Source organism: Notamacropus eugenii, chromosome 1 (assembly GCF_028372415.1).
Source record: "Notamacropus eugenii isolate mMacEug1 chromosome 1, mMacEug1.pri_v2, whole genome shotgun sequence".
NCBI classification, from domain to species: domain Eukaryota; kingdom Metazoa; phylum Chordata; class Mammalia; order Diprotodontia; family Macropodidae; genus Notamacropus; species Notamacropus eugenii.
The window spans coordinates 714,628,250-714,643,023 of NC_092872.1; the positions used below are offsets into that span (position 1 = coordinate 714,628,250).

Consider the following 14,774-nt stretch of genomic DNA (forward strand, 5'->3'; position numbering starts at 1 on the left):
CTCAGGGCCACCATAAGACCTCCAGACCCAAGTCCAGTTGGTCAATGGATGGCTCCAGGAATCAGGAGCTAGGAAGAGCTTTCATGTTCCTCTATTTCCACAGCTCTCACCCCTGGGCCACACAGCAGGTCTGGTCACATGATTTCTAGGGAATGAATCTACCTTGCAGCAATTTAGATCCATGAAATTTTTCAGGGATGCCCTGTGATGGGGACGGAGATAGCTGGAGTCCTGAGAGCCTCCACACCTGGAGAGCAGGTGTGAGGGTGACAAGCAGGTGGGCATGCCCTAGAGCAATTCCTCTCTCCCCTCAAAACACCTTGGCTTGAAGGCTGGGCGTTGGCTTGTCCCTCTTTTAATAAACTGATCATTTTTGTCTAAACATAGCACTGGCTGAAGGCATGCAGATACCAGTGGGTGGTCACTTGAGATGCTGAGTGATGGGATACGTTACTGAGTGGAGGTTTATGGGTAATAACACAATGTTTTCTTAATAACCGAGATCTTTATTGGATAGTTAGGTTTGAGGATTTTCAGAAATCTGTAGAAAAGTATATATTTCATAAATAACCAAATCATTTTAAATTTAAAATAAAAAGCCCACCAAAAATAGATCTTCATATGACTATAAATAGATGCTATACTTGATAGGGACTTGTACACTACAAAGAAGAATGGGGCTACTTCTATCATTCTTAGTTAGGAAAAACCCTACAGGGTTGACACATATAATTTCTAGTGAATTTGGTCAACAGATGACAGGTTTTAAGAGGGCTGTTTTTCTCAACTGCCAAGAACCTGTGGCTTTAGGAAGAGGAAACCATGTGGAGGATGTGCTTTGGTTGGGGCAGTGGTCTAAAAGATCTTTACTACAGAGCTCAGAAAATACCAATGGTGCCAGAAGACCAAGGAAAATGGTTTGATTTAATTTACAAGCAATTGACTCCTGGTTAATTCTATGGGGTGACCCCTTTCAGATAATAGATCCACTTGATTCCTGCTTCGTTGCCAGTGGCATTGAGGCAGGACACAATGAGCTTGGAGGTAATGGGAGTTTTGTGGCCTGAAGCGTTCCCTTCGAAGGAGACAGTGATGTTGTTGATTTTCTTCGAGCGCACGGTATCAATGGCTTTGACAATGAAGGCTGAGCTCTCTACAATGAAGGAATAGGACATCTGGTGGTAGAAGACGTTTTTAAAGGGGATGATAGTGCTGGAACCTGCTCTGATCTGGATAGGACCTTGGGGTTTGGGGTACTGGGCCAGTCCAATGAGTGGGATTGTGTATTCCCCTCCCGTGACAGAGGAGAGATAGAGCATGCCCCTTATTTCACCTAGCTGGCTAGGTTCAAAGTTGACTTCTACATTGACTTCGCTGCCTCCTTGGGCTCCTGGGGGTGCATAGACGAGCTTCTCCACATGGAAATCTTGGTTGTCAGTCTGAAATGGGAGCATACAGAAGACCCAGAATCAGAGAGAAAGTCTTGGCAAATATTTAGGCTGGAAAGTGTAGTACACAAAGGGAAATCAGATGGGGAGTATATCCATTCTTGGAGATCCCTTAGTGAGTTGAGATGCAAGAGAACACATTTTAATCCTATTATCCCAGATCTCTTTAAGAGCTGACTCCTCCTAGAACTCCATTGCCCAATTGTCTTTAGAATAACATTAGCCGACATTGTTCCTGAGATGGAACAACGAAGGGAACAAGGAAGCAGGGGCAAACTACCTTGTGACTCGGCTTCATCTGAATTTGTTCAGTGTTTGTTTTGGGTGGATGTTGTCTCCAACCTTGTGAATTTTAAATGCAACGAGTCACTTTCAAAATGTGACAGAGTAGAGATGCCAAATATATGACCTACTCCATAACCCTTCCAAGTGCTCTCAACCCAGATTAAAATGCCTTTGGGAAGCATTTAGCAAAATCAATAAAAATGCAATAAAATATAGATAATCTCAATATGTGGTTCTCTAAGTCAATGGTAGCCCACAAGGATTCCTTTTGTATATGTTAGAGGCTCCCATTTCTGTTGGGGTTGGAGCCCTCTGGCTTAGGAGAAAGTGAAAAGGAAGATGATGCTGGAGATTTCTCATTGGGTGTTTGATTTTATTATTTACCCTATTGGGTGGCTATTTTTATTTTATTTATTTATTTATTTTTACTTATATTATAAAGGCTTTTCTATCCAGAACCAATGAAGTTTACTCTCTAGACAGTGAACTTGAATCTAATATGGCTAACTTACCAAAAAACTGGTAAAGATGAAGCTTAGTTTGTTTGTGGAAGGGTAGATTTGGCTCATGGCATTTTCTCCACCTTATCAGTCTTAAGTGACCCATTGAGCATGCAGGGGGCAACAAAACTGAGAGGTGTGTGTGTGTGTGTGTGTGTGTGTGTGTGTGTGTGTGTGTGTTTGTGTGTGTTTTCCAGCTGGTAGACTGAGCAGACTAGTGCCAGACAGGAAATGGAAGGAGACAATAGATTGGGCTCTAACGAGCTACAAGGCTAAACTACCCTGGAAATTTCGAGTTCAGTTCTGATCTGCCACAGGTGCCTATGTGAAAAGAGAAGCCCAAGTTTCTTCGAACTTTAGCTTCCTAGGGCTTCTGTACCCTCCTTAATGTGTCCTTTGGAGCCTGAGCTTAGCTTCTGGCCCCAAGGAGGTGGGCCAGGTCACTCACCTTACATGAATATTCTGTCTTCTGACGGGTATAGTTAATGAACTTAGCATTAACGCTCTGGCTGCTACCCAGGGCAGCCTGGAAGTAGACTGGCTTCTCAGGCCGGCCGGGGATGGCCTTCAGATTGAGTTCATACTGGTAGGTGCCCAGATCACTCTGGTGTAGATTCAGTCGCCCAACAGTCTCCCCAGCTTTCAGAGGTTGGAAATCAAATGTTACTGTACCCTGATAGAGAAAAAAGAGTTCTGGTCAAGCAGAGAAGTCTAGACTGGAGGGTTGGAAAAAACCCTAAGGTCCACAGAGGGTATGACTTTCCTCAAGCTGGTGACAGTTGCTTGTTCCTTGGGGCATGTGCTTGGGACTGACTGAGGGACTCAATGACTTGGTCCTTCTTTTCCAAGCTGAAGTATCTTGGGCTCCTATATCTGTGACTTCTTCATTCTATAAAACGCTTCTGCCTTTTCCATACTGCTGGAGACCTGAGTTAGCAGTTACAGGCCAATGCATATTCCAAATGCAAGACACCAAACTTAACACCAAACTTAAATAGGCTTTGCCTATTTCTAGAACATCACTAATGATTGATACTAAAAGAAAAACAGACTCCTCCCACCTCCCTGAAAGGTGGTCAAAACCTCACATCCCATCCATTTCCTTGATTAATTCAATCATTATTAAGCAGCTTCAACCACTTTTACAGGACTAGAATTGTGAAGAAGAAAACAAAAGAGATTTGCTCTAAGGAAATGAATTCACTACTTTTCTAATCACTCCAAACTCTAACCAATCAGAGAACGATAATGCCCCATGCCAAAAGTCCAGATGCCAACAGCCCCAGATCAGAGGTAGTTGTGCTCCATACCTCTGAATTGGGTGGCACTGCAAACTGAGAGGGTATGCTGATATCGGGCACTCGGCAGTCTGTGGTGAAGATGACAGAGTAAGGGAGGGGGTTTTCCACTTTGATGGAGGCTGAGGTGCTCTGCCGAACAAAGGTGCTCATCTCGATTGTCTTAATGATCCCTGAGGAGAGGACCTTGAAAGTCACCAAGTAGAAGAGGTACTCATTGTTTACTTCATTGCGGAAGATCACCTGAGGTCACAGGGACAGAGTGGGAGAGCAAGCGGGTTAGAACTAGAGGATCATTAGCTCACTGTGGCTGCACCTGAAATGAATGTGAAGACCTGGGAGAATTAAGATCATAGGTAGAACCCTTTGCTGCTCAACACTTAGCTGTCTTCCCCTGCATTTTCTGGGTCTTCGGTGCCAAAGGGGGTAAAAAACCAAATGCAGATGTGTGGATGGAAAGCATGGAGGGAATGCTCATTTTAAGAGCAGCTATCATCTTGCTCTGGCAAGACCTTTTCTTCTTATTCTTTTTCCCAAAGCAAAGGCATTTAGTAAATTAGTGTAGAAATAAGAGTTACAGAAGAGCATCTTCCATATAAACCCAGGACAAATGCTCCCACTAATACATACAAAGTCAGTGGGAAGAGTGGGCATGCTTTAGGAATCATGCTTGAAGAACATTTGTACATATATGCATGCATGTATACATACATACATACATACATGCGTGGGTGTCTGAGTAAGTCAATAAACGTTTAAGTGTCTATTGTATGCCAGGTACTGTACTAAGGTCTTGGAATACAAAAAGAGGCAAAAGGCAGTCCTTGAGGGACTCCTAATCTACTAGGGGATACAACAAGAAAACAAATAGTTACAAACAAGCTATATGTACTGGATAAACAGGAGATAATTAAGAGAGGGAAGGCACTAGGACTGTAAAGGCAGTGGTAGGGGGTAGGTTATAAAGGAATTGGATGTCAAACAGAGCATTTTATATTGATCTTGGAGGTGGTAGGGAGCCACTGGAGTTTATTGAGTAGTGGTAGGGTGACATACTCAGACATGTGCTTTGGGAAAATCACTTTGATGGTTGTTTGGAGGATAGAGTGGACAGAGAGAGACTTGAGGCAAGCAGATCCACCAGTAGGTTATTGCAGTCGTCCAGGGGTTAGGTGACCGGGGCCTGTGCCTGAGTGGTAGTAGTGTAGTATCAGAGGAGAGAAGGGAGTATGTTCGAGAGATGTTGCAAAAATGAAATCAACAGGCCTTGGCAACAGCTTGGATACGCGGGGTGAGAGATAGTGAGGAGTCAGGGAGGCTCCTAGGTTGTGAACCTGAGGGAGGGAAGGAGGGTATTGCTCTCTATAGTAATAGGGAAGGTAGGAAGTGAAGAGGTTTGAGGGGGAAGATATTGAGTTCTGTTCTGGACATGTTGAGTTTATGAAATCTACTAGATGTCCAGCTCCAGATGTCTGAAGGGCAGCTAGAGATGCAAGATTGGAGATTAGCACAGAGGTTGGGCAGAATCATTGGCACAGAAATATTAATTAAATCTGTGGGAGCTGATGAGATCACCAAGTGAAGTCGTTTAGATATACAGAGAAGCATGGAAAGATCTACGTGAACTGATACAGAAGGAAGTAAGCATATACACAGTGACTCCAACAACATAAATGGAAATACACACCCAAAACCAAAAGGAAATGTAACAAAATTATAAAGATAACCAGCACTTGAATGAAGACATAGAAAAGGCTACCCTGAAACTATTCTTTGGAGGAGGTGGGAGGTTCACAGGTATTACACATTGCACGTAATTTTGGACTTTTTCAATGTATTGATCAGCTGCATTGACTTTTTTTCTTTTCTAAAAAATAATATTTGTCATATGGGATGGCTCACTGGGAAAGAGAAGAGGAGGGATATTTAGGACTATGGTGATGAAAGAAACAGAAAATGTCAATAAAAACTTTTCAAAAAGAGATGTGATAGAGTAGGGATGTCAGAGGGGGAATCTATCTGACATAGCACTTACTGAGGATGTGCATGGTGCCAACAATGCCCGAGAAATTGTGAGTGCCCAACACTTTTAATACTCTCTATGTTGAAGTTGGAAGGGCTTGATAAGATGGAAAAATTAAATACTGGTAGGATTTGGGAACACAAACATATAATTCACTGCAAGTTAGAACTATGCAGGCAGGTAGGTGGTAAAGTAAATGGAGTCTTAGCATCAAGAACACTGAGTTCAAATTCCGTCTGACACATCTGTGTGGCCCTGGGCAAGTTAATTAACCTCTGTTTGCCTCAGCTTCCCTATCTACAAATTGGGGATAATTTACCCCTACCTCTCAGAGGTGTTGTAAGGATCAAATGGTATTTTGTAAAATACTTTGTCATCTTTAAAGCACTCTATAAATACTAGCTACCAACCATTTTGGAAATCACATTTGAATTATGTAAGAAAAGTTCCAAATACTTCGTATCCTTTGGAATAACAATAACTCTCTTGGGTTCATAGCTCAGTGAGGTCGTGTTCAATCAGAATGCACAGAGCTGTACAAAAATATGCACGGTAGCACTATTTATAAAGGTTGGAAAGAAATCATGTGTCCAGCAACTGAGAGTGGCCAAAAAGATTATAGTTTATGAGTAATGCCGTGATATAAAGAAGGCTGAATGTGAAAGACTCCAAGAAGTCTGTGTTGAACTGTAGTGATGCAGAATGAACCAAATGCACAATTATGTAAAGGTCACTTTAAATGGAGACAAAGCTCAATTAAAAACATATTCAGTGGCAGGAAGGATAAATCATGGCCCTGCTTTTAGGCTGTTTTGCTTTTCATGGTTTGGATATCACAGTGAGAGGATTTGATTGGGAGTATATTGGGATTTTTTATGATGTGGTAAAATAAAATTGATCAGTTAAAAAAGAGGTAGGGCCTGAATGTTAGACTTGCCAGGTAGATGCTGGCTATTTGATATTTAAGTCTGATTAATAGATCAGACACTCACTGGAATGTATATTTTGTGTGTGTGTCTGTATGTGTGTGCATATGTGTATGTGTATGTGTGTATGCATGTGTGTGTACATGTATGTGCACGTGTATGTGTGTGCATGTGTGTGTATCTCTGTGTGTGTCTGTGTGTGTGTGTATGTGTGTAGAAGAGACTAACAAAACTGAAGTGACTTGAGAGGACAGACTTAAGTGTTCCTCCCTCTTCTCTTATCCTCAGGAAGGTCACAGGGCTTTAGGTAGAGGATAAGGCTCACGTTGTCAGATGTGGCCAATGTGTTTTGCTGAGCTAGGTTCCTTGGTGAGGATAAGAGGAAGATTCATTAGAAACAGAGTTGTTGCTGTTTAGGCCTTTTCAGCTGTGTCTGAGTCTTTGTGACCCCATTTGGGATTTTCTCGGCTAAGATACTGGAGTGATTTGCCATTTCCTTCTCCAGCTCATTTTTCAGATGAGGAAACTAAGGCAGGGTCACACAGTTAGGCAGTTTGAGGCCAGATTTGAACTCAGGAAGATGAGTCTTCCTGACTCCGGGTCTAGCTCTCTGTGCACCGTGTCACCACCTAGCTGCTGGAAAAGGAGAAGGATGTATAAAGACGCATCAAGCATCACATAGAACGTCTCATCTGACTCTCATCTGATCTTGTGAGGTAGCTAGTATCACTATTGTCATTTTACAGAAAAGTAAACTTGCCCCATGTCACATAGCTAGTGGGTATCTGAAACAGGATTGCAACTCAGGTCTTCTCACTCCAGGTCTAGTACTCTAGCCACTAGGCTAGTGAGACACCATCTAATGGGAGGAAGTAGTGGAAAGTCTTTTTTTTTTTAGTAGAAAAAAATGATTTATTCTCCTTTCACATATCGTATTGTTTAGGGAACATAATGTCACATAAAATCACTGACTTTGTGAGCTACACTTAAAACAATATAGAGTCAGGCAAAGGCAATCCCCTTGATTGAGTTATTAGCTTGCGGGCTCTAGCTCCTCGAATGTACTTGTGTACATCTTCACTTTAAGTGCCTTTTCATGTCAAGGTAAAATTTACAAATGGGCTTGTAGAAAAGAATGAAATACTTTGTCCACACTTTCATTATGCAAGGAAAAATATTTTCTCTCAAAAATGGAGAAAAACCAAACAGGACAGATGACTCCCTAACACAAGTGATAGGCCAACATGGAAAAACCACAGGGTTATTAATATTATTATCATTAATTACCTTATCATGTCAAGGGACCAAAAAAGTTTTTTCTACAAGATGGATTAAACTGTTGGCATTTTTACGCCAGACTTTTCCTTGTATCCTTCAGAGGTAAAGACAATCCCAGTTCCAAGTTTTGTCCTGGAGGGTAGGAGTGACCTTTGAATTAATTCAATTACAAAAAGGAGCTCTAGTCCAGTAGACATCCTTCTTCCTCAATCCTGTGGGTTTAGACAAAGTTCTTTCCTTCTCTATAATCCATGGGTGTCAGTAGAGTGTAGGATTTAAAGATGGAAGGACATCTAGTAGCCATCTAATCAAAAGGTTATAGATTTAGAGCCGGAAGGGACCTTAGAACACCATGTAGTCTAACTCCTTCATGTACCAAGGGCCAGAAAGGGGACGGGACTTTCTAAAACTTTTGACTTCAAATCCAGGGACCTTTCTACTACCCTACCTTGCTCTCAGGTGCAGGAGGATATGATATATATGTACAAAAACACTCTACTTTTAGGAGTGTGTCATTTCTTTTTCTTTTTTTCCCAATGAACATCATTTATCAAGCACCTCCTATGTTCCAGTACAATGGAATAATTTCTACTCTCAAGGGTCATATATTCTTTTTTTTTTTTTTTTTTTAGTTAAAATACATTTTTTAAAAAAAGTTTTTCATTCTGAATTCAAAGGGACACATACAGAGAAAAGGAGGAGGGAGGAGGAGGAGGGAGAGACAGAGAGATAGAGACAGAAGATAGAAGAAACGAGGGAGGAGGAGACAGAGACTGAAACACACATTTCCATATACAAAGCAGAGCTAAAAAAGAGAATTATAAAAGAAATCACAAATTTTATTACAGTTTGTATTTATTTTTAAACAAAAGTATATAATTGTAATAATACTTCCTGGAAGGCTTGGACTGGCTGCTTTCTGAGGGGACTTAATTTGGTAAAGACCCTGGGAGATATATTTCTTCCTGGCTCTGGAAGAGAGGGAGTTATCACAAGACTGGAGCCTGAGGGCAGAGGGTTTTGGTTTTTTGGTTGTTTTTTTAAAAAATAGTGGTGGCTTTTAAATCTCTCTGGAGAAACTCAGGAGGTAAGAGTTGGAAAATGAGATTGGCAGTGCCCTAACAGCAGCAGGAGGAGAATGCTCTCCAAAAGACTGGTTCTAAAACTCTTGTAACCTTCTTCAGATCATAGTTTGGCTAATTATGAGAATCCAGCAAAAAGTGATTGAATTGTGATTACTCAGAGAAATCAGCAGAACATTGGAGAATCAGTCACCCTCTGTTTCTGTCTTCTGTTTTATTGTTGTATGCAACAGGTGGCATGGTTTGTTACTAAGTGTTTCTTTTCCATTTAAAATTTTGTTCACTGGTTATTTATATTTTTAAACCATAGTTTACTAGCTAAAGTTGATCTTATATCCTGTTGTGTTTTGTGGTAGAGAGCTGAAGGTGGCAGATAGGGTGGAGTTGGGGACTGAGATGAGGTGGAGGGCAAACCTGTGGATAGTTGAATGCACTGAATTCACCTGGGTGGTAAACTACCCTCCTACCTTGGCAATCAAGGGGAGAGGGGAGAAGTTTAGAGAAATTTATGACATTTTAAAGCTTTTTTTCAGTTTTACAAAGAGAGGAAGCCACATGGAACTGGGGCAAATACCCTAGACTAAAACACTCATAAGTTAATTTTATTGGGGTGAGAGGCTACCAGGTTGTTTGAGGGCAGGCAAATGGCCCAGTTCAGAATTAGGGCAAAACAAAGCTCCTGTGCCAATTAGAATTGAGGTTGGCCCATCAGTAGCCCCGCATTTCCAGCCTAGGAATGATAGGGGAAGCCAGTCTTAAAAACAAACCAACAAAAACAGCTGGCATGTCTGTTTTTCCACCAAACATCTTTTCTTGTCTCTTCTGTGCATTTAAAAAGATACTTCCATGACCCTCTTTTCTTTCCTTTTTGGCAATATTATCGATAACTCTTTTTCTGGGGCCTCTCAACATCCCCCCATCCCTCCCCGGAAAAGACAAACTACAATCTTTTGTAACCAACAAGCATAGTCAAGCAAAACACATCTGTACATTTGCCATGCCCCAAATTGCATGCCTCATTGTGTACCTCCTAAACCCACCCCCTTTCTGGCAGAAGGCATGTAGCAGGCTTTCCCCATCAGTCCTTGGAAAGTTGTGGCTGCTTATTGCATTGATCAGAGTCCTTAAGTCTTTCAAATTGTTTGTCTTTACGATGTCCTTGTTATTGTAGGAATTGTTCCCTGGGTTCTGCTCACTTTACTCTATCAGTTTTCCCAATTTTTTTTTTCTGAAACCATCCTTTTTTCACCATTTCTTACAGTGCAATAACATTCCATCAAACCATAATTTGTGAAGTCATTGACTTCTGTTTCCAGTCCTTTCCTCTATATTTTTGTAATATAGGAATCTTTTACCTCCTTCTTTGTTCTCTTTGTTTCAGGCCTGATAGTGGTATATTGAATCAAATTTAATGACTTCTGGAAGCCAGTTCCAATTTGCTTTTCAGAATGGAATTGTGCGCTTGTCTTTCTGCATCCCTGTCAACAATGGTCATTTTCCTTTTTGTCATGTTTGGCAATTTGATAGGTGAGGTAGAACTTAGGAGTTGATTTAATGTGTATTAATTATTAGTGACTTGTAATGGCTTTTCATGTGATATTGAACATCTATATTTCTGCCTTTGAAAATTGCTTTGTTCATATCTTTTGACTTAACATTTTGGAGAATGGCTTTTATTCTAATACGTCTAAGAGAGTTCTTCATATATCTTGGGAGCCATATCTTTATTACAGAAACTTGCTGCAAAGATTTTCCTCAAATAATCACTTCCCTTCTAATTTTACTGTACTTATTTTATTTGTGAAAAAATTTTCAATTTTATGTAATTAAAATTGCCAATTTTTCTTTTATGATCTCCTCTATCCCTCATCTACTCATGTTTCCCCTAAACATACTTGCAAAAAATTTTTCTTCCTTGTTCCTCTCATTCATGTTTATTTATGTATGTAATATAACTTTTAAAAATCTAAGTTTTAATATTTCTTGTTGTCTCATAGTCAGTAATGTTTGTTTGGTTCATTCTGATTTTTTGAGAATGTGTTTAGATAACTTTTTGTACCTCTTGTGCCAAGCTTTCCAATTCTTTCTTCCATAGCTCTCATTTCCTTTCTATTTGTTTCTTTTAGCACTATCCTTTCAATTATGTAATCATTTTTAACTCTTTTAAAAATGCTTGTTTCATCTCTTCCAGGAATTCTAGTTGAGCTTGTGTGCAAGCTGTTTTCCTTTGAGGCTTTGTTTTTGGATATTTTGGAGTCATCATCTTCTGGGTTTGTGTTTTGAGCCTCAATAGTTCTTTATGGTGGGGTTCTTTTCATCATCATTATTTGTTTATTTTTCAAACCTCCTTCCTGACTTCACATTTTACGTCAGGGTTAGGCTCTCTTCACTTTGGAATGGAATGTCTGGGCTGTGCTTGTGTCTGCTTGAGACCTCCTGCTGCTTCCTCAGGATATTAAATATTGTATTTTAGAGACAGCTCAGGTTGGGAACATGTAAGCTTTAGTGCTCCCCAAGTGGTCTGATTCAGGGGCAAAGTCTGAGTGCTGCTCTCCTGTTATGAGCTCTGCAAGTTCCTGATGTCGATTTGGGGGTCTCAACAACAGGCTGTGGGATTGCTCCTGTCCGCATGGCCAGTAAACTGCTGCTGGAATCAGCCCCTAGCAGCCAGCTGGGAAGCTCTGCAGGTAGAGCAACAGACAGAACTGCAGGGCTCCCTTCAGTTTGGGATTTCTGCCCTAGTTACTCCACTGCCAGCTTCAGACTGGGCTGTGGGCTAGAACTGACTCTACCACCCCTGCTCTACCTGCACCCAGAGTGGACACCCACATCTTTTATACAATCTTTTTATCTTTTATCCACTTAAAGGATATGCAATAGATGAAAATCTCAACTGACAGAAATAGTGAGTTAGGGAAATAATTCTCTTAATGATACCTGATACCTCAGTCTGTGAAAAGATCTTTTTGTTCTAGATCACAAATGAAAGGAGCTAAGTTTGTTAAGCATAAAACATTTTTAAAGTTGCACATGTGAAAATAGAGCAAAACCTTTCAGAATGCCGATATAGCCTCAATCCTTTGTTAAGCAGACAAATCAGAGGCATTGGTAGGGAAGACCTGCTAAACCTTAAATAAACCTGCTGAGAAATCTGTGTTTACTTTACACATTTGAGGTAAAGGTGGGTTAAAGACTGTTTTAGGTTTCCTCTGCCTCTCATTTCTCATCTCCCTGGAATCTCTCTCCTGTGATGATCCAGCATTCAAAGAACAGTTTCTGCTATGGCATTTTCAGTTCCTAGCATCATATTTTATATTATTACTTGTATTGAATGTTATTTGTGCTTTTTATTCAAAGCATGCTTTTCCTATAAATACAGAAAAGTGAACACTTTAAAAGTTGTGATGCATTTTAAATGACTATTTTTATTAATCTGGTGTTTGGGTAAATAAGATGCTTCCCTAGAGAATACACCCCCAGTTTCCTAATCAACTGAGATAATATTTGTAAAACACTTAGCACAGTGCCTGGCACATAGTAGGTGGTTAATAAATGCTTTTCTCCATCCTCCTCCCCTCCATGTAGGTTAATGGAAAATTATGATTAAAATGATGAAAACTTATTTTGTAGTCAACTTCTTTGGGAATAAACCTATTCCATAAAGTGAGGTAAACTTATAATGTTCCAACCTTTTGCCCTGGCATAGGCTTCTCATGCCAGCCAAATCTGTATGGCAATGTGTGAGTAGCCTTTGCATGTCTATAGCCAGTTAGAGTCCCTCTGCTGAAGCCAGATACAGCAGGCAGAAAATAGTCTGCCAGACAGGGTTTCTGTGAACTCCAGCCTGGGGACCACGGGACGGCAGCCCACATTAAATGAGACATACAGGAATAATCAAGCAGCCCATTAATACTCAGAGACCAGACTGCACCCCCTAGTCTGAATTCCAGTGAGTCCAGATGACCCCTTGTGTGCATGAAGGTTGTCTATTCCACTGAAAGTTATGCTGACTCAGTGACTACACTGCTGTGAGTCCTGCTTGGTATCATCCAGGCTGCAGCCTTTGTATTACCTGCTTTCCAGCACACAGCAGGTCATTCCCTACCTGTTAGCCAGTATGTAGAGGCCCATTCCCCTTATCTATAATCTCATTTTCTTGTGATACTGCAGCTGGGGAGAGGGTGACACAATGGTCCATCCCCTTTTTGCTTATATGGACCTATCTCAACGTTATCAATAAAAGCTGGCTCCATCCTGAATCCCTTGCTGATCTCTAGTAATCAGCCTGTCAACCCATTGCTACCTTGATATATTTGGTAAACTCCTTTTAGTTAACTTTTTCCTGAGTTTTGCCTCATTGATCAGGATGGAAGCCTGAACAAAGAATTTCCCTTTGAACACTTCCAAAGACTAGCTTTACAGTGATATTTTCCAGAGGCTTAGCATGAGGTCAAGCCCTAGGAGAATAAATCACCCCCAAATTAGGGTGACTTTGCCCATGTCAGGACCTCAGGTGGTGGAGGTAAGAGAGGAAATCTCACCATGTTTTCATCTACAAATGAACTGAGAATTTGTTTGCTATCTGAAAGATGCCATGTAGGCTCAAGAGGAGCTTAATTAGTGCTAGGATTGAACCGAATCGGGCCCAGGCCAATCAGTGCTTGGACACTTCTGGGATATCTGGAGTTTGCAGTTTGCCTGGATTACACTAAGCTTGTATGCAAAGACATGTTATCTTTCCATAGGGTGGAGCATGGAAGTCTTATAATGATCATGCCTTCCCTTGTGAGAAGCATGGAGCATGGGGCCTGACCAACCTGCCTATAAGGAATTAAGGTCCGGTGCAGATATCAAAAACCAGTTAGCATACCAGCCACGTGTGTTGACATGACTGTTGGATGGCCCCTGGAACCAGCTGCCTCATGGCACCCTCAAACTGCAAGGGAATAGCTGGCAGGTGTTAAATCCCATTGATAGGAAATTCCAGACTTTCTATAGACTTTGGCTGTTAGGGGTGAAAGTCAATGACCAGAGCCTCTGGACAGTGCTGGTGGTCTGCATACCTTTACAGAGAATAACCCCTCCTTGAAAGAAAAAAAGTTCAATTTGTAGTCTTTCTTGGATCCTGCCAGGACATCGATGTAATCAAGGCCTTTTATCGTCACACTCAGGTCCTGTTTCTCTGGCTTAATCATGTCCACCACAACCCGGAATCTAGAAGGTGGTGAAGAAGATGATGGAGAACATGTTATTTGTTTGAGATTAAGGGTTAGGAGTGTAAGATCTAGAATGGGGAAGGACATTGGAAGCCTTGGCAGACTGGAAGGTCTTGATCTACCCTTTTACATATAAGGAAACTGAAGTCCGTAAAAGAGAAGGGATTTGTCCAGTGTTACATAGGTAGTAGGGAGCATAGCTGAGGTGCAGCTAAAGGCCCTTTCACTGGCCCAGAGAGATTAACGTGCTCGGGGTCACTTCAGCAGTAAAAGCAGTGCCAAGATGGAAATCCAGCCCTCCTGACTCCAAACCCAATGACCTTACTACCGCACCACATCCTTTTCCTTCTTTGCTTACAGGCAGCCTGAAAGTGTTGTTTAGTTGTTTTTCAATCATGTTTGACTGTTCATGACCCCAATTTAGGGTTTTCTCAGCAGAGATACTTGAGTGGTTTGCCATTTTTTTCTTTAGCTCATTTTACAGATGAGGAAACTGAGGCAAACAGGGCTAAGTGAGTCTCCCAGGGTCATTTGAGGTCGGATTTGAACTCAGTCCTGGCACTCTATCCACTGTAGTGCCATCTAGCGCCCAATGACCCCAGAATGGCATTAAGTAATGTTGGAAGGGCTACAGAAAGACCTTAGATGTCCCTGGGAAAGGTCCACTGCTTTCTATCTATGAGGGGACCCAGTAGGTATGAGGTTCCCTTATTTGGCA

The 14,774-nt window shown here is 41.3% G+C and overlaps 1 protein-coding gene across 4 annotated transcripts in view; it reads right to left on the reverse strand.

The window, feature by feature from the left end:
• Positions 1 to 485: 485 nt before the first annotated feature.
• Positions 486 to 14,774, reverse strand: part of HYDIN (HYDIN axonemal central pair apparatus protein) — a 468,388-nt gene continuing 454,099 nt past the window's right edge. For all 4 annotated transcript variants that reach the window (XM_072636610.1, XM_072636609.1, XM_072636608.1 and 1 more), the window contains 4 exons: positions 13,904 to 14,054; positions 3,544 to 3,774; positions 2,682 to 2,906; positions 486 to 1,439 (listed from right to left, as the gene is read on the reverse strand). In XM_072636610.1, coding sequence (XP_072492711.1) covers positions 957 to 1,439; positions 2,682 to 2,906; positions 3,544 to 3,774; positions 13,904 to 14,054 — 1,090 coding nt within the window. In that variant the 3' untranslated portion in view covers positions 486 to 956. The remainder of the gene's footprint in view (positions 1,440 to 2,681; positions 2,907 to 3,543; positions 3,775 to 13,903; positions 14,055 to 14,774) is intronic.